The following is a 22,325-nucleotide window of genomic DNA, read 5'->3' on the forward strand; positions in this document are numbered from 1 at the left end:
TTTTCCTGTTTTCTGTATTCCTGACACCAGGGTATTTGCATTAGGAAGTATAAAGCAGAGTGATTTGTTTGATATAGATCAGGACACCTGTGAAATGAGAAAACAGAAAGAGCACACTGTAGAAGAAAGACGTCAAAGTTAGAGGATACGAATTTTGAGATGTCACGAATTTTGAGTCCGCTCCTGTCGACTCGTGAGAACGGTCTTATCTTCAGTTTACTAAGTCATGACTGCAGTGTGAGTTCACTTTTTTAAATACTTTTCCTCATGCCTTTTACTTATTTACTTAGTTATATATTATGATATCGGATCTAAATACTATAATTATTTTTAAAAGAATCTATACTGTGTACTAGAATTACTGTAATTGCATTTCCATTATTCATTGTCAGTAGTGTTGCTTGAGACCTATGTCATTCTATGACATAACTTCAGAAGAGATATTTCAAATAACATGAACTTTTACTGAAATAAGTTTTTATTATATATATAGCCTATATTTTATTTTATTTTTCAGCTAGTTGTCAGAGCAACAGTTCTCATTTTTATTTAGTTTAACTTGGTTCAAAAATAACTGAAATTAAAAAAAAACATATAGACAAAAAATGACAAAAACAGCAAAATTAGTAACTTAAAATGAAAACTCAAAATAGAAAAATAAAAACAAATTCAAAATATTAACAAAACTATAATAATATCTCAACGATACTAGAATAACAGTGACTGGGACACCCAGACACTGGCTGGTGTTTTATGCTCTTTCCACACACTTCTTTCGCTTTATCTGGAATACACAACCTGATCCTAACCACTGACCACTGGTTTTTCTGGTTTGTAGCCAGAACACATGGTGGTTATTTTAATTATTCACAGATATAGAGCCTCAGAGGCCAGTCATAGTACAGACACATACATTTGTTTTTCAACTATGCAAACTTATGCAAATGGCATATTTCCCACAAAACTGCATATTTGTACAGACTAAAAGGTACTAAACAACCACTGACTGCACTGTCTGCAATGCAACTGGATCTGTATTTGTGGTTAAAAGTGTATTAATTAAAAATATACAGTATATATATATATATATGTATATATATTGTGTGTCTGTGAATATGCACTTTACTCTCAAAAGTATATATTCACAGACACACTGTATATGTATTTATGTGTGTGTGTGTTTGCTCGTGTACATTACAGGTTTTAGCATGTGGTATTGTCCAGCTGGTAATGGCAGCCCCTCCACAGAAAAAGGAATGGAAAAGTCACAGTTCTGGAGTATTATGTCTGGTGCAAGATAAATCTGTGCATTCAACATTCATGAGAGTCTACTGTCTTAAGGTGAGGCTAACAGATAGAATACAGAAAGAATCAGAATTTCTTGGAATCAGCAGTGGAAGCAGTTTCAAGAAAAATCTAAAATGAAAACATTGTTACTAGATGATTTTGTGTACATTTCTCTTTAAATTCTACATTTATTCTACATTCTACAAATTATACATCAATACACACAATCTGTTTTTATATATTTCACACTAAACATCACAACATTCTCGCAAATGTCATCACTCTCTCTCTATCTTGTCAGTGGGATTACTTTATTTTTTTATTCTGCACCTTCTCAGAAATGTCTTCTACAAAGTCTCTATTGTTTTTTGACCCACTTCCACCACTCGTTGATGTGCAGTGTTTCTGCTTTAGACTTTTAGGCCGTGTCATGATGTGTGACCGTGGTATTTCTCTTTCTCTTTGCAGAAAGCCAAGCTGCAATGGGAACAGGAGCTATATACACCATTTGAATACTCAGAAACTTGTCCTTACTTCCATACCTTCCCTGGTGATGTGAGTGACAAATTCATTGCATTGCATGTATGTATGTGTGTAAGTGTGCATCCATATACGCACGTGGATCCGCATGCTCAACCAAGCATATTAAATCTCACAATTGACTAAAAAATTTTTAAAATGTTTTGTAAGGTTGAGGCTTAGGGGATATAAAATATCATTAGCTCAACAATAGAAAAGCAATAGAAGTCATTGGAAAGTTCTCATCATGATGGAAACCAAACGTGTGTGCATGCAGGAGTGTCAGATAGGAATAAACTTTACGGATGAAGATGAGGCCAATCAGTTCTACATTGCTGTGCAGAAGCAGATCAGTGACAACAAAGGTCTGACACTCTGAACTCCCCATGCAAATCGCATTACATTAATGAATGTTGTGCCAATGAATGTTCCTCTCTTCTCCAGCATCTTCGGGACTTACACGCAGATACAGTGTGGGTGGTGTTTCTGACTGGAAAGAAAAACTTGACAGTTGTCTCAGAGGAAATGAATTGCACAAGAGGTGAGAAGCAAAACAGACATAGACAGGCAACCAGGGCAACCAAATAAAATGATTTTTACAAGCAAATATTATTTCAGTCTATATACTTACAAATTTGATGTTTAATTCAATGTATTACTTTGTTTATTTGTAATTGTAAGATTTATTGCAATTTCTGAGTGAAAATGTTGAAAAGTAAATCCCACAGTAGTATTTTTTTTCAGTCTATGCTAGTCGGGTTCTGATTTTTTTTTTTTTTCTATGTTATATTGCCACTTTGTCTCAGCCACAGCCAAGCCACAGCAGAATCAGCCGCTTCTCCAAGCAACACATAGTAGCTTACTGGTAGTTCGTTCTTGATTTGAACAAATCGATTGATTGAGTGAATGATTCAGTGACTCACAAACAAAGCCAGTCACTTGTTGCATTTGTGAGTGAATTGTGCTTTGGAAGAATCGTTTGTGTGAATGATTCAGTGACTCACTCATAAAGGCAGTCCCTCTTCACCACCCGCTGGTGTAATAATGTGACCTGCAAGAGTCACTGTAAAAAAAAGTGATACAAACAGTGAAGAACTGTTTTATAATATCAGCCAATGCAGAACGCTGCAGTTCAGTTGAACAACAATCAGTCATATATTTTAAAAATGATTTTTCAAAGTTGAAAGGAGTATGTTTTACAAGAAAATAATATTTCAGTTTTTCTACTGAAACATGTAACATTTAATTCAATGTATTACTTTCTGTTTATTTGTAATTGTAAGATTTATTGCAATTTCTGAGTGAAAATGTTGAAAAGTAAATCCCACAGTAGTATTTTTTTTCAGTCTATGCTAGTCGGGTTCTGATTTTTTTTTTTTTTTTTTTTGTGGGTTTAATTCTGGCCATAGGCTTTCACTCAGAAGTTCACCCAGAGTTCCACAACGTCTTGATTCAGACGCAGCACTTCCAGAGAGCAAACCCACAGTTGCTAGCACAACGTCCAGCCAATCACATGACTCACCACAGACTCTCTCTGGTGTTAATGAAGAGTCTATGTCGCTCGCCCAGAGGAAAGGGCCCCTCCCACCTATTCCCATTCATGCCAGGATAGCCACGTTGAAGTTGAATTGCAATGCTAGCGTGCAAAACTTTGACTCCACTATTCCCATTCCATCATGGGTGCCACCCCCTCCATCTTACCAGGCCCCCACAGTCCCTCCAAGTTCAGTTGTAAGTATGTGCTCTTATATTTACAGAAATGTGTGTAAATACCTGTTTAATGTAATTATATCTCAATGTGTTTGTTGTAGATTAAAGATCCCTACTCTGCTGGAATGAAGCACAATTTTCATTATAATGGTAACTCCTTTGTCTAAATGTAATTCAACTCAGTTTTCTCTTTAAGGAATATATCAGACATGTTTCTATATTTGCAGCTGGCATCGAGAACGAATCTGGCTATGATGACTACCTTTAAAACCGTCATCCTCTCCATCATTTAGGACTTTTTGACTTAGCAACAGTGGGATGTGGACCACACAAGCACTTACACATGGAATATGTCTTTATTAATTATATCATGTAAATTTCTGCAGAACAACTATAGATTTTTTAAAGAATGATTAATGATGTAATCAAAACTAATAAAAGCATAACAGTGGCTCATAACAGTTTCTGAAACAAGATATCAAACCATATAAATGCTAAACCTCTTCTCCGAACTAATTTCACTTGTTCTTAGTTCTTACAAACGAGTGTCCAAATACATTGTCTTAATTTTGAACAGTGTATCTATTGTTTTATAATGTAAAACATGAATAAATTAATTCTTGTGAAACTTTTTGCTTGAAAGTGTACTTGTGTGTTCCCTTTCAGTCGGTCACTCTCGACGTCACGTCGGATGACCGACGAATTGGGATCTCGCTTAGAGGGACCAATCTACTGAAGGTTACATACGTAACCGAGACGTTATGTTGTAAATGGATATTCCTCCCAAAAATGTAAATTCTGGGATCATTTACAAAAAAGATCTTACTTTCTTTTATGGAACATAAAATATATTTTGAGAAATGGTGTTCCGGTGTTGTTTGGTTCCCAACATTCTTCAAAATATTTTATGTTCTGCAGAAGAAAGAAAGTCAAACAGTTTTGGATTAGAACAACATGAGGGGGAGTAAATTACAGAATCTTCATTTTTGGGTGGAGTATTCCTTTAAAAATAAATGACAGTTTATTATAATAGGTTTTATATAATAGGCTACACTGACACTCACACAGTTTAGGTGAGACTTAACTATCCCGATACGTTTTGGATACTATTTATCATAGTGACTTTACCCCATTTACGTAGGTACAATCAATCAGGTGTTTTGTTAGAGGTTTGATGACAGTGTTAGTCAATGACAGCACAAAATGTAATAGCCTGTTCTGCATGATAGTGACTGATAAATCAACAGCTTTCAGATTTTGTCCCTCACTGATAGATGATAACAAAAATGTCAGCATTATCATCACATTCTGCCCTTGATTTTAAATTTTAAGTTGACCCACTGCATGTGCATTACTGGTAATGAATGTACATTTACAAGATAAACAGTACGTACAGTACAGTTACTTTAAAGGTGACATATCATGAAAATCTGACTTTTCCAGGTTTTAAGTGCTATAATCAGGTCCCCGGTGCATCTACCAACCAAGGAAACGTGAAAAAGATTAACCCAGTAACTTTGTTTTGGTAAGCCTTTTTCTGCAAGCATCTAGTTTAAGTATTTGCTATTGACTGTTCAAGCGAGAGAGAGAGAGAGAGAGAGAGCGAGAGAGAGAGTGCGAGAGAGCGAGAGAGAGAGAGTGTGAGAGAGAGAGAGAGAGAGAGCGAGAGAGAGAGAGAGAGAGAGAGAGAGAGTGAGAGAGTTTTTAACATTAAAGCATGTCAACATATTCTGTTACACCAAATACACAAAATAATGATCTTTTAAAAAAGCATCATATGACCCCTTTAATGTATATTGCTGCTGCTGCCACACAGATCTAAAATAAACATGCAATTTATTTCCCAGCTGTTTATCTTCACAGGCATAACCAACTGTTTTTGTAATTTGTGTGTTTTTAACGTAAACTTGTGTGTGAATGAGAACTTAGTTTAGTACTTACATGCTGTGACAGCCTCTTTCTGTCCGTGTGCTTCAGATGTGTGCTCTCAGAAAACCCTATATCAGAAGTTTAAACTCACATGGTTTAAAAAGCATGATTTCAGCACGATAAACATGATAATCAGAAACAAAACAGATGTTTTTTAGCAGGTCCAAGCTGTAATGGAGCAGCTCTATTCCGGAAAAGGGGGCGGGGAGCAGCAGCTCATTTGCATTTAAAGAGACAGGCCCAAAAAACAGCGTGTTTCTGCTTCCACTCAAAATAGGTATTTTCAAAATGGTATAATAAATTATCTGTGGAGTATTTTGAGCTGAAACTTCACCAGAGACTTATATTACATATTGTAAAAAGGGGCATAATATGTCTCCTTTAAGTGGATTAGAACAAGTGCTCATTTTAATTAATCTTCCCTTTAAAAGTAACTCATCTGGCATTACATAATGAGAGTGAGTGTTATAGGCGTTACTCTGCCTTCAATCCGTTTCTCTGAAGTCAGGAACTCCCATGTGGCTGTTTTTAGACGCGAGTCTGTTATCTAAATACGCACGCAAATCCTGTATATAAAACGCCGTGAACCGGTGCGCTTCTAAACAATGTTTCCACGAACCAACGGGGACAAGCACAAACTCTTCCACACAGTCCGCGCCTGAACACGTTAGCTCTTTATTAGAACCTGGAAAATGAGGAACACTAGCCGCTTTCGAGACGGTCAAGACCGCGACGGGACAGGTAAGACATGGCATCTCTCCTTCTCCTTCAGCAACCGTGTTTCTTTGTGGACAGTTGTATTTGTCACGACCATATGAAACTGTAGAAACTGTAAACGGTGTGTGCCCGCGGAGAATGTGTTAAACAAATACATATGATTCATGAAATATAAAAAATATTTCTAATAACCAAAGCACTCACATAATTATTGTATCTCTAACAATGGAAATAACATCGTTACGTGAATTTTGGATTTTGTCAGTGATTTGTTGGCAACTGACAAAAATAAGACCACTAATGATTTTGTGAACACTCACAATGTACATGTACTGTAAATTCAGTAGCTGAATGCATGATTGTTATTCTGCTATTCACTTGATTTGTTGTTGTAATGCATGGGACAAGACTACTTATGGTCAGGGCAAAGTAAACAAACTTGATATTTCAAACAAACTAAACATTAATTTCCTGAGAAAATGAAAGGGAAATGGAATTATTACATAAACTAATTTATTTTGTTTCTACAGTGCCCAAACTTATGTATTTTGTCTCTTGCTGAAGTAACTTTATATTATATTCAAATGTAGTAGCAGCATATGTAGTAGCAGCATGGGTTAAATGAGAATTTGCAATGATGAAATGCAGACACTCCTAGTCTTATTATGGGATAAAACAGCTGGCATGAGTATGCATGCAAGACAAATCAGTCAGAGTGATGGATGTTAGAGTGGGTCATGAGAAATTTTGGGAAGCCTTTTTTTTTGTGGGTGTGTCTGTGAATGCATTTCAATGTCTTAGATCAAATTGCATGGTATGCCTGCTTGGCTTAGTCAGAGTTGCAGCTGCACTGTCGCTCGAAATAAAACTAAACCATGATACAGATGTTACTTTGTACTGTGCATAAAACCCCGTTAATATATTCTGTTTTGGTTTAGTTTGAGATAAAGGGGTGGACATGGGTTTTCAAGCAGATTTGATTAGGGTGTCTCAGTAATGACCCTATTGGTGGGTGGGTTACTATGGTAACACACCCTGGCAAAATATTTCAGGCCTTTGTGTAAGTGCTAATAAATCTTTCTGTGCTCTGTGACCCATGTTCTTAATCTCTTTCTGTGTTTATCTGTGCTTCCCTGAGATATCTGCGTCTTCCTTCTAGTTGTTCTCTCTTTCCTTCTGTGTATATCCACCGAGAGTTGTTCAGCTTGTGCTTTCTCCTTTTCCTCCTTATGTTGGTTATTTCTTGCGCATGTGTGGCACGCTCTCCATCCCTGTCTTGCTTTCTCTTCCTCTCTGGTTATCTGTGTGAAAGTTCAGCTCCATTCCTCCAATCCCATTTAAGGATTCAGGTCTGGCTCTGTTTTATGTCTGCGTTTGTGTATATGAGTTCAAGTGTCATGTCTAATGAAATAGTATGTTGTATGTGCAAAGTCTGCTGCATCATTAACTGCATACTTGATGCATTTTCAGCCCACTTACTCACACAGAATGCTCTCATGCCCTCATCTGTTTCTGAGTTTAAAAGGCTGTGATGTCTCAGGCTGCTGTGTGGGCGGTTGACAACTAGGGGAAAGGGAAAAGGAAAAAATCTATTTTTGAAAAGCACGATGCTTGATATTACTCAGAAAAGCATATTATTTTTGTTCATAATTGAACCCTTTGTCATGTAGCAAATTAGCTCAAAAGGGAAATGTATACAAATAATTACAATTAATTATGATTAATTAAAATTATTTATATCAGCTGCCAGTAGTAACTGTAGCAGAATTAAATTGCCATCAACTAATACTTGCATTGCCTTGGTCATTGACGAGTGTCCGGATGCAGTCTCGGATGAAAGTCTTGATGGTTTCAAGGTTTGGACTTGCGATCACGTTCTTCCGGGTTTGAAGAGTGATAAACTCCAAAGATGTTCTGACTCGATGGTGATTGGGAGTTTCTTCCCAGGTGGAAAGTAAAGAAGAGCTAAGAGAGACATCAGCTGAGATCCTAGGATCTTCGTTAAATGGAAAGTCAAGGCCGAAGCCTGGCACAAACTTAAGGGTTCCAGAAGAGTTCTAGCTCACATCCTCATCTTCTCTGAATCTAACAGAACTGCAGACTGGCTGTGTCGAGGTCTGCCAGGCGCGGCTCCGTCGGCTCTGGGACTTAGCAACCAGAAGATGGGAAGGTGATGAGAGACGAGTGAAGAGACTAAAAAAACCGAGGCGGGTCACTGAAGTGAGGCCTTTTAAGTTCTGTGGAGGTCACACCTCTCGGGGGTCAAAGAGCCAATGGTGAAGACCTGGGGATATGCATGATAGGAAAGTCATAGAAACATTTGTCTTTGAATTAATGAAAGAAGTAATTTCCTATAGCAGTATGTGTCTGTTTTAGAGAGAATTATGTAGGGAGGAAGATTCTCTCTTAGGTCATAAAGTTAATCTGATCTGGCTGAGATTTCCCGGTTACCATGGTAACCATGGGCCTGGAGGTCGTTCACAGACATATAGGCACCAAGTCTGGTGTTGGGTGAGGGGTCTGTTAATTGTTAATATAATGAATAATTGATTTGTTAAATCTAATGAACAATTGTGTGTCTGATTGGTCCAAACGCTACAGTCATTTTAAACAAATAGCTTTTTCTGGGATAAAGAGTCATGCAGTTTGCTAGAATGTTTTCTATAAAAATTTAAGGAAACATTAATTTTGTCAAACTAAAGAGAATTTAATAGTGACATCTTTTCCAAAATGTGCATATTAAAAACCATCAGATCATAATATTCAGAAAACAGCACTGCTTATTTTCCTATAGATTATTAATCATTCTATTCTGGTTATGTTCTGGTTATTTCCCAGAGGATGTTGTTAAAAGACTTGTAGTTGTTCCTTCTGAACTTGATAATGTTATCTGTATCATGCTAATAACTAAAACTGAACTGAGATAGATTTTTTCCCCCAAAACAACTTGTTGATATTTCATAACATTTTGAACAATCATATTGACATAAATTGTATAAATACAACAATTTAGCTGGGAGTAATTTTTTGTTGAGATGCATTATAAAGGGCAGCTGGGGAATTATAAGATTATATAAAGTATAATTACATAATTCAATTATGTTTAAGTTTCTAACCAAATTCTAATCAAAGTTATTATTACCCAGAAAATGTATTTTTGATATGTGGGATCCCAGATTGGCTGACAGTCCCTGGTTATTTAATGAGATTACAAACTCCTTGCCTATATTTCTTTATCTTTTTCATTCATTATCTAAGTGGACCTGATTGCTAATTAATTCTAAAAGATATTATTTAATTATCACACAGGTGGAAAAAATATTGTTGTTGAGTACCTGAGCAGCTTGCTGTTGTCCCACCTGTCTAAGGAGATTAGTCCTCCTGACCCGCTGACTGGACACTCTCACCTTTTTTTCCCCTCTCTCTTTATCACCTATTTTATTTCTTTGCAATCTAGTTAAAAATAAAAAAGGACTGTGGTGATTTTTAAGGGTAATAAGACATATTATATACATTTTACAAATATCTTGATTTCACTACAAGGCTTACTATACACACACACAATATGATTCATTATTCAACCACAAGATGGCCCTATTTGCCCTGTTTGTCATGTTGAACCATTATCTGTTGAGGATATCCTAGGACAAGCCAGGATATCCTTAGTTCCTGCAGCATCTGCAAAAAATAAAAAATAAAATAAAAAACCCTGCTACCTTAGGCTTGGACACAGCTGACCTTTTGATCTACAGCCTTATATTTGCGATTGAAACTGTTTTGTGAACAAATATAAATTGTGGATATGAATGTTAAATTTTAAGTTGACCCATTGCACTGGAATATGACGCAAAAGTAGCAGAGAACAAGAAAGGACAGCAAGTGAACATATGGGAAGCATAACGGAACTGTCTAAAAAGCAAAATCTGGTTAAAAAAAGCAAATTTGACTGGCTAAAATAAGATAGGTTTACGTTTTTTGATCGCTAAATAATTCCCATACTTTCATTTGTGCTGTTGCATTATTTTAAAGACTTATAATGTTATATTTACTATTATTTTAACATGTGGAAAATTCACTGAAGAAAATGGTGTAGAAACAATTTCGAATGCTAGTAAATTTCACAAATAATTACAAAGAAACAGCAAGTAGCACATTGAATTAAATGTGAAATAAATTTTGAAGTAGAAAGACCATCATAATATTATCTTGTAAAACCTACTCCAATAATCTTTGTTTTATTTACAACTTCGAAAAATATTTTTTTCCAGTGTAGTAATAAAAATATAGGTATGTCCAGACTTTGGTTTTGTTGTATTATAAATTCTTATACATATTAGCTAATGTTTCTGACTATGGCTAAAATATAAATGCAGTAGGCAGTATGTATTATTATGCCTATAGTAAACATATTATGTTTGTATATATGTATATACATGTAATGTATCTACATTAGTTATATGCATAGCCAGAAATATTAGTTTTCATACCTGACACTACAATATTTCTTAAAACTATGTTTTATGACAGGAATGTACCAAAAATGTAACATGGTTCTGTTATGCAGACATCTCAAACTAAAACACCCATGTAAGAGTATAGAAAAGAAAACAATTTTGTTGAAAGCACAACAGACCTGCATCTATTGGCGAACCTATACTTTCTATGTATATATTTATAGGGCAAAGTTCTTAGTAATATTATTGAGGTGTTTGGTGTCTAAAAAGAACAGAACGTTCAAGTCCCGCAAGATGTTTACCTCGCTGTGCCCTTCTCAGCGCACGCCTCCTCGTGCAGTCTCTCTGCCAATCTATTGGTCGATTCCTTACTGTCGAGGGGCTTTGATTGGACAAAGATATATCAACATGCACAACCCATGTGCACTTCATGTGAACAGGAGCTGCAGAACTGTTTTTCTCAAAACTTCTGCGATCATTTCGGAACTTTTTGTTTGCCCCCTTCCTCATATGTTTTTTTCCAGTTTGGCCACATCACTGAGTAGTTTTACGGTAGATTAGATACAATGCGGTATTTCTAGTGTAAGTTGTGTAATTTTCAGCGAATGGGTGCCCTCTAACCAAATACTAATATGATGACAAACAACACTTGTTAAACGAGTATAACATATTCGGAGAGTTATTAAGGTTTTGGATATGCAGTGAACCACGGTGAATGTATGTATTAAAGTGTAGATGTGCTTGCATTGTGGAACAATTAAGAAAGACATTAAAACGGATTAATTAGACATTAAAAGCATAGAGTGATTTTAAAGTTGTCAGGTGACGTTTTTAATAATAAAAACTAACTGAGACTTGTTATTGCACTTGCATATCATTGCTCTTTTGTTGATTTTGATTGCTTCCATTGTCCTCATTTGTAAGTCTCTTTGGATAAAAGCGTCTGCTAAATGACTAAATGTAATGAAAAAATTATTGTTCAGCTTAATCAGTATTCAGTTTAAAATAAGCTGTTTTAGTTATAGAATAGTCACTAGGGGCTGCATAAACTACTCACAAGTTAGTTATCAAATTTTTATTTGCTCATGTAATTTGGCTTTTAATGGTTTAATGGTTGTTTTCGTGTAACTGGTATTATTGTCTAATTATGATTCCTTCACATTAGTTTAAAAACATATAGGCTACAGTTTTTTAAGTAGGGAGGGGGATGTTTATTGTGCGCGTTTTTTGCTGGTATTACGGTACAGTCGGTCATTGATATCGCTCAGCCGATATGACATACATCCCACCGCCAGCAGCTCAGTCCGCTCAGTATCAGAGAACAGGCGATCAGCTCCGAAGAACCGGGTCATGATAATACAGCCAGGATGAGTTCCACCGAAGATGTTATAATGGCGATTCCCAGAGAGCTCACACAAAACCCACTGCGAAAAATATGGATGCCATGCAAGAACGGGCTACCGGAAAAACACATTTCTCAGAAAAGAAGTATGTTTTGCTTTCTGTAAATGCCAATTTTTTTACGACTAACTTACAAATGATCAGAGACAATGTGGTTAATGTTATATCAATTTATGGGGTTCATTTTGGGTGAAGTTGTCCCAAACGCTCTCATTTTTATAAATTCCCGCATAATTTACGATGTTGCATTCGTACACACGTGCATCTTTTATATGTTATCTCTGGTGTAAGTACAAATTTAGCAGAATTCGTGTGTTGTATCTTTTAGGTTTCTTAAAGTCACCATCTGGAGTTGAGTAATAAAATGCTCTCGGGTGCGGAAGTAACGTTAATGGTGCATGTTCAGTATTTAGCAAGATGTTCACCATATGTGCTTTTTTTGTTGTCTCGTTGATTGATTTTTCATGTAATTTCTAAGAAAGTGTTTTGCCTCGTTAATACATCATAAATATTAATAGAAATTACATGATCAGTGCTTTGTAGGCTTGCATCTAGTTCAAGCACTATAATGTAAGTAAACCCAGTGAACCTAAGGCGCAGCGTATTAAGACGGGAATGATGCAACCAGGATGCACCGAAACCTGCTCAGCCTCAGATGTTAGGTAAAGTACAGTAAGCTACATTGAAGCTCTAATCTAAACTCTGTAGTATTTAACAACAGTATATTTTCTCCCAGTGTCTCTTAAGCTTTGTTTAGGAAAAAACTGGCAAGCGTAAACACTTGAGTGTAACTTATATGAATAACGTGTTCAATGCGTCGCACAAAGCCGAAAGTGCTGTATTAAGTTACCATTAAACTCCGCATACTCTCCCTCCGTTTGCGTATTTAATTAATTTATCAGTAACAACTCAGCATCACGAGCATATCAAATGAATAATTTGTACCGTGAGATACCAGCATAGCCCGAGCATGTTTTCAGGCTGGTGCAGTAGCTGCGGGCATTGTGTTGCGTAGCTGGTGTCCTATTGGCTGAGCCCTGGCTGTAGACGCTCTCTGATTGGTCAATGGCGCATCAACACTCGCTGCCCGTGTGAACCGCAGAACCCTGATGCTCTCTAAGCTCATGTTGATCAGCTCATTGTCACCTTGATGATAAACATCATGACAGAGAATGTGACCTAGTGTTTGTCATTTAGCTCCTGTTTTGATAAACCAAATGAAACCGTTCATTACAGTATGCTAGTTTATTGAATATATATTACCACCACACTAAAAATCTGGGAAGATCCTAACTAAAAATCTTTCGATTTAATTTTTATATATATATTAGATTCTACACTATTTCTATATCACTAATCAAATAAATCTGACATTGATAATTGATATCCTTTTTGAGGTAGTTTTGGAAATATTACATAGTGGAAATTGTGCAGCCTGTTTTTCTGCCGTCTTCTTGTTTTGAATGAACGATGTTTTAATGTTTCTCCCCCCTCAGTTTCCCTCAGGAGTTAAAAAAACTATGAACACATGCTATCCTATCCTATTTTGATGAAAGTGGTGTACCTTTGTGGTTTTATTCCCTCTGTGAAGTGAAGTGGTGTGGGTGGGATATCAGGGGTGTGGTCTGACTTTAGGCATATCCTTTAAATTCCTTAGGGCCTGTTGCATTCAAATGGGCAAAAAGTAACTGTGCAACAGTTGAGGGTTTTTCCAGATCTCTGTGGCCCCAAAGCTGTCATACAGGATTTTTAGAGGAAGTTTATAGCCTTTTAAAGAGCAGGTTTGCTGAGCGAGGCCGTTTCTCAAAGACTCTCTACACTTGTAGGGATGGACTTAATTATATGCTGATTTTCGCGTAATTCGTGTAAGATTTATTTTGAACTCCATGAACCTGACACTGAATGAGCTGTACTTGCAGCAAAAACTGATGCTGAACAGTCTCAGCAGGATCCGTATTTAATTAGTCAGCAGAGAATTGACTGCATTGGGGTACACAGTGCACATGATCTCTCAGTATCTGAGGAACCTGATTGATGAGGAATCAGCAGACATTGAGAAGAGCTTGATAACCAGGAATAATGAATTTCATTTGGTGAAATGCAGAAAACAAAAACATGAATAATATGCTTCAGGAGGACTGATGCAAATGTATAAAATAAATGGATGATCTGCAGAAATTATTTGGTTTATGCCAGTATCTGGTTGAAAATGAAGGTGAAAAGTAAAAAGCCAAAGACTATTTAATAATATTTCACAATATCCAGAATCCGTTTATTCTCATTGTATTAGGAAAAGTTCAAATTTCTTCAGAGGCTGTAGAGACGCTGTGTGTGTTCCCCTGACCAACAATAGTCTGCATGGTTTGCTCTGACAGATTATTCATACCAAATGAGAACAAAACAAAGAGAGTATTCACTCTCAGTACACAGGGAAGCTTATATTTACAGACACATTTTTATTCTCTGTCTCTCTGTGTCTTGGCAGTTTGCATGACCAACTGTCCCACTCTCATTGTGACTGTTGGCCTGCCAGCGAGAGGCAAAACCTACATTTCTAAAAAACTCACACGCTACCTCAACTGGATTGGTGTACCAACAAAAGGTACAGTAAAATGCCCTCATTTTTACATCCAGTAGTATACAGTGACTAAATCAGTGTATTTTTTGCAGAATTCAATGTGGGACAGTATCGGAGAGAATGTGTGAAAATCTACAAGAGCTTTGAATTCTTTCGCCCTGATAACGAGGAAGGGCTGAAGATAAGAAAGTAAGAGTCAGCATGTTTTCCATTTGTGGATGGTTGTTTTCATATATCTTTGTTGTTGTTGTGCATTTTGTGTTGTCATATGATTTATTTAATTAATTATTTTGATTCTGTTTTTAGGCAGTGTGCTTTGGCAGCATGCAATGACGTCAGACAGTACCTCAGTGTTGAGGGCGGCCAGGTTGCTGTGAGTAGCATTTTCATTCATTTTATCACACTGATTTATAATTTATACGCTACCTTTCATTAAAGCATGGACACATTACATTGATAAAAAGTGACAGCAGCAACATTTGTAGCATTACAAGAGATTTCTATTTCAAATGAATGCTGTTCTTTTGAGCTTTCTATTCATCAAATAATCTGTATCACGTTTTCCACAAAAATATTCAGCAGTTCAGATGTTTTCAACAATGATGATAATAATAGGAAATGTTATTTGAGCACCAAAAGCATTATATTGATCAAAAGTGACCTTAAAGTATAATGCTACAAAATATTTCTATTTCAGATAAATGCTGCTCTTTGTATTTGCTCCTTTTTATTTTCTATTCAACAAAAAATCCTAAAAATATTAAGTTTTCAACATTGATCCTGCTAAGAAATGTTTCTTAAGCATCTTTAGAATGATTTCTGAAGGATCATGTAACACTGAAGACTGGAATAATGATGCTGAAAATTCTGCTTTGCCATCACAGGAGTAAATTACATTTGAACAACTACAGTTATTTGAGTAATATTTTAGAATACAACGTTTACTGTTTTTGATAGAATAAATACAGCCTTGGTGAGCATAGAATTTTTTTTTTTTTTTTTCAAAAACATTGAATCTTATTCAGAAGTGTGTTGATTTTTTTTTTTTTTTTTTCAGGTGTTTGATGCCACGAACACAACCAGAGAACGGAGGGCCACCATCATGAGATTTGCAGAACAAAATGGCTATAAGGTAAAACACAACGTTCATAAAACGTTGGCATTATTTTGTGTAGTTAAGTGTTTTTTCTTTTTAATTTTACTACCCTCCAGTCTCTTTATTTTTAATTAGGTGTTTTTTGTGGAGTCTGTGTGTGAAGACCCCAGCGTTATTGCAGAGAACATTGTGGTAAGGCGATGTTTAAAAATTGACAAGAAATTCAAACTTGTAGTACTCCAGTGATTTCTAATGCTTTCTAATGTAAAGCATTTTTCTTCAGTACAGTAATTATTATTATTTATCAAATTATCCCAGCATTAATTTCTCCTTTTTTGTGTGTCGGAGAGCAGCAGGTGAAGCTAGGCAGTCCGGACTACACTGACCGCAACACTGAAGAAGCCATCCAGGACTTTATGAAGAGGATCAAATGCTATGAGAACAGTTACCAGCCACTGGATGAAAACCTAGACAGGTCAGAAATCCGATTTCATTTCTTTACTCTTACTTAGAATGTGATAATGTATTCTATTTATGCATTTTGTGTGTAGTTGCTTTAATGCTGTAAGTTTTGTCTTACAGAGAGTTGTCATACATTAAAATAATGGACGTGGGTCAGCGGTATCTGGTGAACCGTGTACTCGACCACATCCAGAGCAGAATCGTTTATTATCTGATGAACATCCACATCACACCGCGCTCTATCTACCTCTGTCGACATGGAGAGAGTGACCTTAATGTCAGAGGTCGCATCGGCGGGGATTCAGGCCTGTCGCCCCGCGGTAAAGAGGTGCGTTATGCTTTATGTGTCTGTGAAAGAGTGTCTACAGCATTGGCCATTTGAATTTCATTGCCTCTTTCTTTTCTCGTATATTTTAGTTTGCTCAGTATCTAGGGAGGTTTATACAGGATCAGAATATAAAGGATCTCAAGGTGTGGACGAGTCAGATGAAGCGGTCCATTCAGACCGCTGAGGCGTTGGGTGTACCCTACGAACAATGGAAAGCCCTCAATGAGATTGATGCTGTAAGTATTATATGACAGTGTTTCCTTTGTAATTCCATTTAAAAGTGCCAGTTGAGTGACTCTCAGCCTGTGTGTAGGGTGTTTGTGAGGAGATGATGTATGAGGAGATCCAGGAACATTATCCTCTGGAGTTCGCCCTCAGAGACCAGGACAAATATCGCTACCGTTACCCTAAAGGAGAGGTGTGTTGAAAAACTATATTTACAGCCAACTACAAATGAACCTCATTAAATCTGAGAAAATTGAACGTTCCCGCTCTTTACAGTCTTATGAGGATCTTGTCCAGCGATTGGAGCCAGTCATTATGGAGCTTGAACGGCAGGAGAATGTGTTGGTTATTTGTCACCAGGCTGTTATGCGCTGTCTGCTTGCTTACTTCCTGGACAAGAGTGCAGGTGTGTAGATGGGGACATGCCATGGTTAATAAAATATTTGCATATTGTTATCTTTAACCTTTCGTTTGCCCTCCAGAAGAGCTGCCGTACCTGAAATGCCCCCTACACACAGTCCTGAAGCTTACTCCTGTGGCCTATGGTGAGAAACTCTTCTATCTTACACATTTAAGGAGCATGTGTACTGCATTATAGTTAGTACTTCAACCAAAAATGAAGTTTAACATCATTGAGCATATGTACGGAGCCCTGCACATGAGATGTCAGGGGAAAAACACAAGGTATTTTGGCTACAAATTCTTATAAGTCATGGGCAGTCGTGGCCTAATGGATAGAGTCGGACGTGTAACCCGAAGGTTGCGGGTTCGAGTCTCAGGTCTGCCAGGAATTGTCAGTGGGGGGAGACCCTTGAGCAAGGCACCGAACCCCCAACAGCATTGGCTGCCCACTGCTCCGGGTGTGTGTTCACGGTGTGTGTGTGTGTGTGTTCACTGCTGTGTGTGTGCACTTGGATGGCTTAAATGCAGAGCACAAATTCCGAGTATGGGACACCATACTTAGCCACACGTCACTTTATTATTAAATAAATTATTATATTATATATGTATTTTATTATATTATTAATTCTTGAATAATTTGTTCCCTTGTTTTATGTAAAATTGTGGCCACAACCTAACCAAATAGAAACAACTAATTAGATACAACGTGGCCAGAATTGATCTAAAACAAACGAATTAATGTTAATCTAAGTCGTGAGAATGACTTAATTTGTGGCCATGATTATTTTTTTTTCTTTGGTCATGCGCAGAACTCTGTAAACATGTCAATCTAATCCTCTATTATATTTTTTCCATCGATCAAAACATGATCAATGCAGTTGATCAATTCCTGCAGAATCTGTTTTCCATACAATGGAAGTGGATAGGGACTGGGCTGTCAGTAACAGAAAAAAAAAATACTGTGACTCATGCACAATGTAGTCAAGTCTTCTCACTTTGTATCATAGGAACATTCTGAGGTCATTTCAGTTTTTTTTTTTATGAGTGTACTGTTCCTTTAAGACCACCTTGACTCTACAAGAGTAGTGACAAGTTGTTCTGCATTGTCCTGTTCTGTGTGAAACGACAGCACTGACAGTAAAAACTATTGAGCAGTTCAACACGAAGAAAAGAACAAGGGGTGCCGACCTTAATTAAGTAGCTTCATGCAGCCAAAAATTAATCGGAGAGGTTTTTATTCTGTTTAAAGACTCACTGAGAAATTTCTTGAGAGAGCGTTTCCCCCCCGACATTTTATCTGTTGAAGAGCTAATTTAATTACCTGGAAACATGAACTCTTGAAATGTACTTGAATGTAACCTAGATTCTGTCCTGCATTAGGCTGCAAAGTGGAGTCGATCTATCTTAATGTGGAGGCGGTGAACACTCACAGAGACAAACCTGAGGTGACAAAACCAGTCATTTTACATATATAAATATTAATTCTAATGATATTTGGAAAAATAATTAATTTTTTCTGACTGTGACAGAATGTGGACATTTCCCGTTTGCCAGAGGAGGCTCTTCTCACTGTTCCAGCCCACTATTGACCTATGACCTCACATCCTGTACATCAGCAACACTCCATCAGGCTGCTCCATCCTTTTTATGTGACTCCTCTCGTTGGTTTCTGAGTGTTTGGAAACGCTGGGCAGAAAGTCAGTTATGAGTCCTGAGATGAGCAACGTTAAGCCTCATATTTGTATTATCCTCTCTTCTCAATTGCCACATAGGTGACTGGAATCCAGTTATTGATTAATAACCCTAGTGTTGGGGTGCGAGTGTGTGCGTGTTCACACATGTAGGTCTGTGCTTGCAATCGAGGCTGGCGCAGAGCAGATTTGAAGGCGATTCAAGTTTTCTTTCTATAATTTTCTTCTGAAGATTTTTGCTGGAATCATTAAACGTTTTGTATGTGAGAATAAATGATCAGTGCTGGTGTGTCTTTTCCACATACTGGCTATTTAATGTTTTTTTTATTTTTTATTATTATTTGCTTGCTGTCTTCACGTTTTCTTAAGCAATATTTTACATCTCAATCATTCACACACTAGAATTTAAATGAAGTGCTTTGGCTGTCATCTAACACTAAATGCTACTCATAAAAACAGAATACATGACTTGGGTTAAAAAAAGCATAACTGCAGATAAATCCGTGCACATGAACTTTACTTTCGTACAGTGTTGAAACCACCTGGATATTGCAGCTCCTATCACAACTGTGACAGATGTTTAAAAACAGCTGTCAATTAGGATGCTCAAAATGTAGCAAGAAATTTTCAAATATATTACCTCAATGTTTACATTTTTTTTAAAGCCTTGTTACAATAGTAGGCTATTTTTTTTGCACGTTAAGCATACTTGTACTTTTCTTTAATAACTTTATTTTTTGCACAAAGAGTGTACTTTCCTAAATCTCAACTATAGATTTGAAGTTCATTTGTGATTATATATTTTTTTTTGTTTTTTTACTCTACAGTCTATAGTGTTTATGGAGATAAAGTGAGTGAAATGTTTTCATCTCAATTATCTGTGAATCTGTGATTTAATCTGTCCTGTGGGTCTCTGTGGTTGGTAGGAATGACTATGATAATGCGTGTGAAGCTCATGGTTCTCAAATTTGACGCACAATGTCACATTTTCTGGAAGTACTGTCATTAAAACATTCTGTCATGAACCGAGTTCTGAATTATTTATACATACTGGCGTGTTTATAGCAGAGGTGTTCCTATAAAGCGAACTCATCTTTTAAAGGCAATTTAGTCTCATTCATTATTAGTTCTAGAAACTTGTAAGTTTAGGTGTTTATTAAACCTTCCATACGGATGTCCATTTTAGCAATAGAAATTCAAAATAAATATACGAAGAAAAAATATATAAAAATTTCACACATTATATTAATAATCTCGAACGCAATCCATTCGGATAGAAAGGTGCAAAGAAATCCAGAGGGACATAATTCTAAGAAGCACTCTGTGAAGGCATCCTATAATACTACACTCATACACAGTGCAAAGATTCTTTCTGAAGTGATCACGAGCGCTTAAAAAAACACCTCATACAGCAATGAGGCTCAAAATGTCATGATTGGAGTCCTTGAGTGAGTGTACATGTCCAAGTATGACGTCATGACTATGTAAGAGTCCATATTAAGATGATAGTTTTAAGGCTGTGATGGTATATGCTTGAAAGAGGCTCCATTATGTCAGTCAGGCCTTAGGCCCACCTCTCATGCCGGCTGCTGTGGGTTGATGTTGAGGTGGGCGGGGTTTCCTAGCAGACCAATCCGCTGCTTGTGTTTCCTCTGCTCAGTCATCTGAAAATTGACAAAAGGGATGAGTTCAGACAAACACCATTAACTTAGAAATTTATACCTCATACCACAAACTGCCAGCTTATGACACATCTGCAATTTAGGTGTAGTACAAGCATACCATTTGTTATTAAGAATAATTTGGCAGCCTGTGTATACATGCACCATTGTCAAACTAATCAAACTAGTCAAACACGCACCTGCTCTTTGAGCTCTGTGAGCTGATTGGTCAGGTTGGAGACCAGCCTCATTGTGGACTCTAGTTTCTCCTGCAAACTGCGCAGTTCATTTTGTTCACCCTCACCATCACTGCTGACCAGTGACATGGCCCTCATACGTGGAAACCAGTCCAGATTGTGTTCCTGAATGGGGGTTAAAGAGGTCACGTTACTGATAAATAACATGAAAAGGATAAACCATGATTTTATCAAAGCTGCTTTGTGAAGAAAATGTGCAGTGGATTTAAAATACCTTAAAATGCTATAGGTGAATATATATTGTATTTTGAGTTGACATATGACTAGAATATATAAAGATTAGGTCGATATAATTTTGGGTTATTTATTTTGGAATAAAGAGCATGATTCTTGCTTAATTTTCTGCTCTCATTCTAATTGTTGTAATGTGAATATAGATGTTATCCTCATTTTAATGTAATATGTTTGAAATAATTTGTCATTGAGCATTAAAGGTAATTAAAATCATAGTGTCTAAATATAGTGATTTTGTAATTAACATCAGTGTGAAATTAAAATACAACAAAATTTAAAGTAAAACAATCACAAGTACAAAAAAATATATACAACAATACATATATTGAACATTTTTTGTAATTTAATTTTACATTGAGAAGATGCTCAGAACTTACACACGCACACACATGTATATACAATACATATATTTTTATTTGTTTTACTTGGAATTAGCAACGGAGGTGTTGGATGAGATGCAGAAGAAACTAATCCTTCTCACAGTAGCGTTTTAAGTACAAAAACCAGACGAATGCCTTATATACAGTAGTATATACATATACATATACATATACAGGGGCGGATTGGCCATCTGGACGTTCTGGAGAAGTCGGCCTGGCTGGTTCATCATCAAAGAAAAAGTGTCAAATTAAGTGAAGTTTTTTTATGCATTTTTATATTTATTTCAAAATAATAAAATAACAATTATTATGGCAGTTATGGCAGTAACAATTTGAACAATATTTTGGAAACAATTTACAATAATGTTTCATTAGTTAACATTAGTTAACTACTTTAGTTAACATGAACTAAGAATAAACAATAGCCTACTTCTACAGCATTTATTAATCTTAGTTAATATTAATTTCAACATTTACTAATGCACTATTAAAATCAAAAGTTGTGTTTGTTAACATTAGTTTATGCACTGTGAACTAAGAGGGACATGGAATGCTTTAAACTGCAGTTACAAATGCATACATAATGTTTTGATATTTTAAACATGAAATGTTGAATACTGATATTTGAAATTATTTAAAAAATGAAAAGATACTTTGAATGTGAAATTAAAACCGCCAGTAGATGGCAGCAAGTCACTGTTAAGTGAGTCATTGAGATTGAACCGAATTAATTGATTCATTCAGGAACTAAACAACTTCATGTTGCTCAGAGACGCAAAAACAGTGCTGTGGCTGTGTTTGGAATGTTTTTTGTTGGCGAAATAACGTAGAAATAGCGCAAAAACAGCCAATATGGTGTCTAAAACGTAAGTCTCTTGATATTAACTTATTGTTTATTGAACTGTTGTATAAAATCAGCATCACATTTGTAACCATGCTGATTTTTGAAGAAAAAACTGCACTCTTTCTGTGATATTGATTAACTATATGAATT

General features: G+C 36.3%; 3 protein-coding genes across 5 annotated transcripts in view; 2 read left to right on the plus strand and 1 right to left on the minus strand.

Annotated features, from left to right (window-relative positions):
* The first annotated feature begins 159 nt into the window (after window positions 1-159).
* LOC107711016 (proline-rich protein LAS17) lies at window positions 160-3,915 on the plus strand. Its single transcript, XM_016515916.1, has 8 exons — window positions 160-237; window positions 1,201-1,341; window positions 1,756-1,842; window positions 2,084-2,171; window positions 2,251-2,347; window positions 3,216-3,537; window positions 3,618-3,666; window positions 3,744-3,915. The coding sequence occupies exons 1-8, from the start codon at window positions 160-162 to the stop codon at window positions 3,782-3,784; spliced, it is 903 nt and encodes a 300-aa protein (XP_016371402.1). The 3' UTR covers window positions 3,785-3,915.
* Window positions 3,916-5,909: 1,994 nt separating this feature from the next.
* On the plus strand, window positions 5,910-19,824 carry pfkfb4b (6-phosphofructo-2-kinase/fructose-2,6-biphosphatase 4b). Of its 2 annotated transcripts, none has more exons than XM_016515959.1 (14): window positions 5,910-6,186; window positions 14,503-14,619; window positions 14,688-14,784; window positions 14,902-14,968; window positions 15,653-15,727; window positions 15,827-15,883; window positions 16,045-16,166; window positions 16,274-16,481; window positions 16,571-16,717; window positions 16,795-16,899; window positions 16,983-17,112; window positions 17,189-17,251; window positions 18,489-18,553; window positions 18,638-19,824. In XM_016515959.1, the coding sequence occupies exons 1-14, from the start codon at window positions 6,138-6,140 to the stop codon at window positions 18,695-18,697; spliced, it is 1,362 nt and encodes a 453-aa protein (XP_016371445.1). In that variant the 5' UTR covers window positions 5,910-6,137; the 3' UTR covers window positions 18,698-19,824. The 2 variants fall into 2 exon arrangements, with proteins under 2 accessions (XP_016371445.1, XP_016371444.1); XM_016515958.1 differs by lacking the exon at window positions 5,910-6,186 and adding an exon at window positions 11,753-12,104.
* Window positions 19,462-22,325, minus strand: part of itpr1a (inositol 1,4,5-trisphosphate receptor, type 1a) — a 49,100-nt gene continuing 46,236 nt past the window's right edge. For both annotated transcript variants that reach the window (XM_016515957.1, XM_016515956.1), the window contains 2 exons: window positions 20,661-20,822; window positions 19,462-20,463 (listed from right to left, as the gene is read on the minus strand). In XM_016515957.1, the coding sequence (XP_016371443.1) occupies window positions 20,377-20,463; window positions 20,661-20,822 (249 nt within the window). In that variant the 3' untranslated portion in view covers window positions 19,462-20,376. The remainder of the gene's footprint in view (window positions 20,464-20,660; window positions 20,823-22,325) is intronic.

Source organism: Sinocyclocheilus rhinocerous, unplaced genomic scaffold, assembly GCF_001515625.1.
Source record: "Sinocyclocheilus rhinocerous isolate Xijiao unplaced genomic scaffold, SAMN03320098_v1.1 scaffold85, whole genome shotgun sequence".
Lineage (NCBI taxonomy): Eukaryota > Metazoa > Chordata > Actinopteri > Cypriniformes > Cyprinidae > Sinocyclocheilus > Sinocyclocheilus rhinocerous.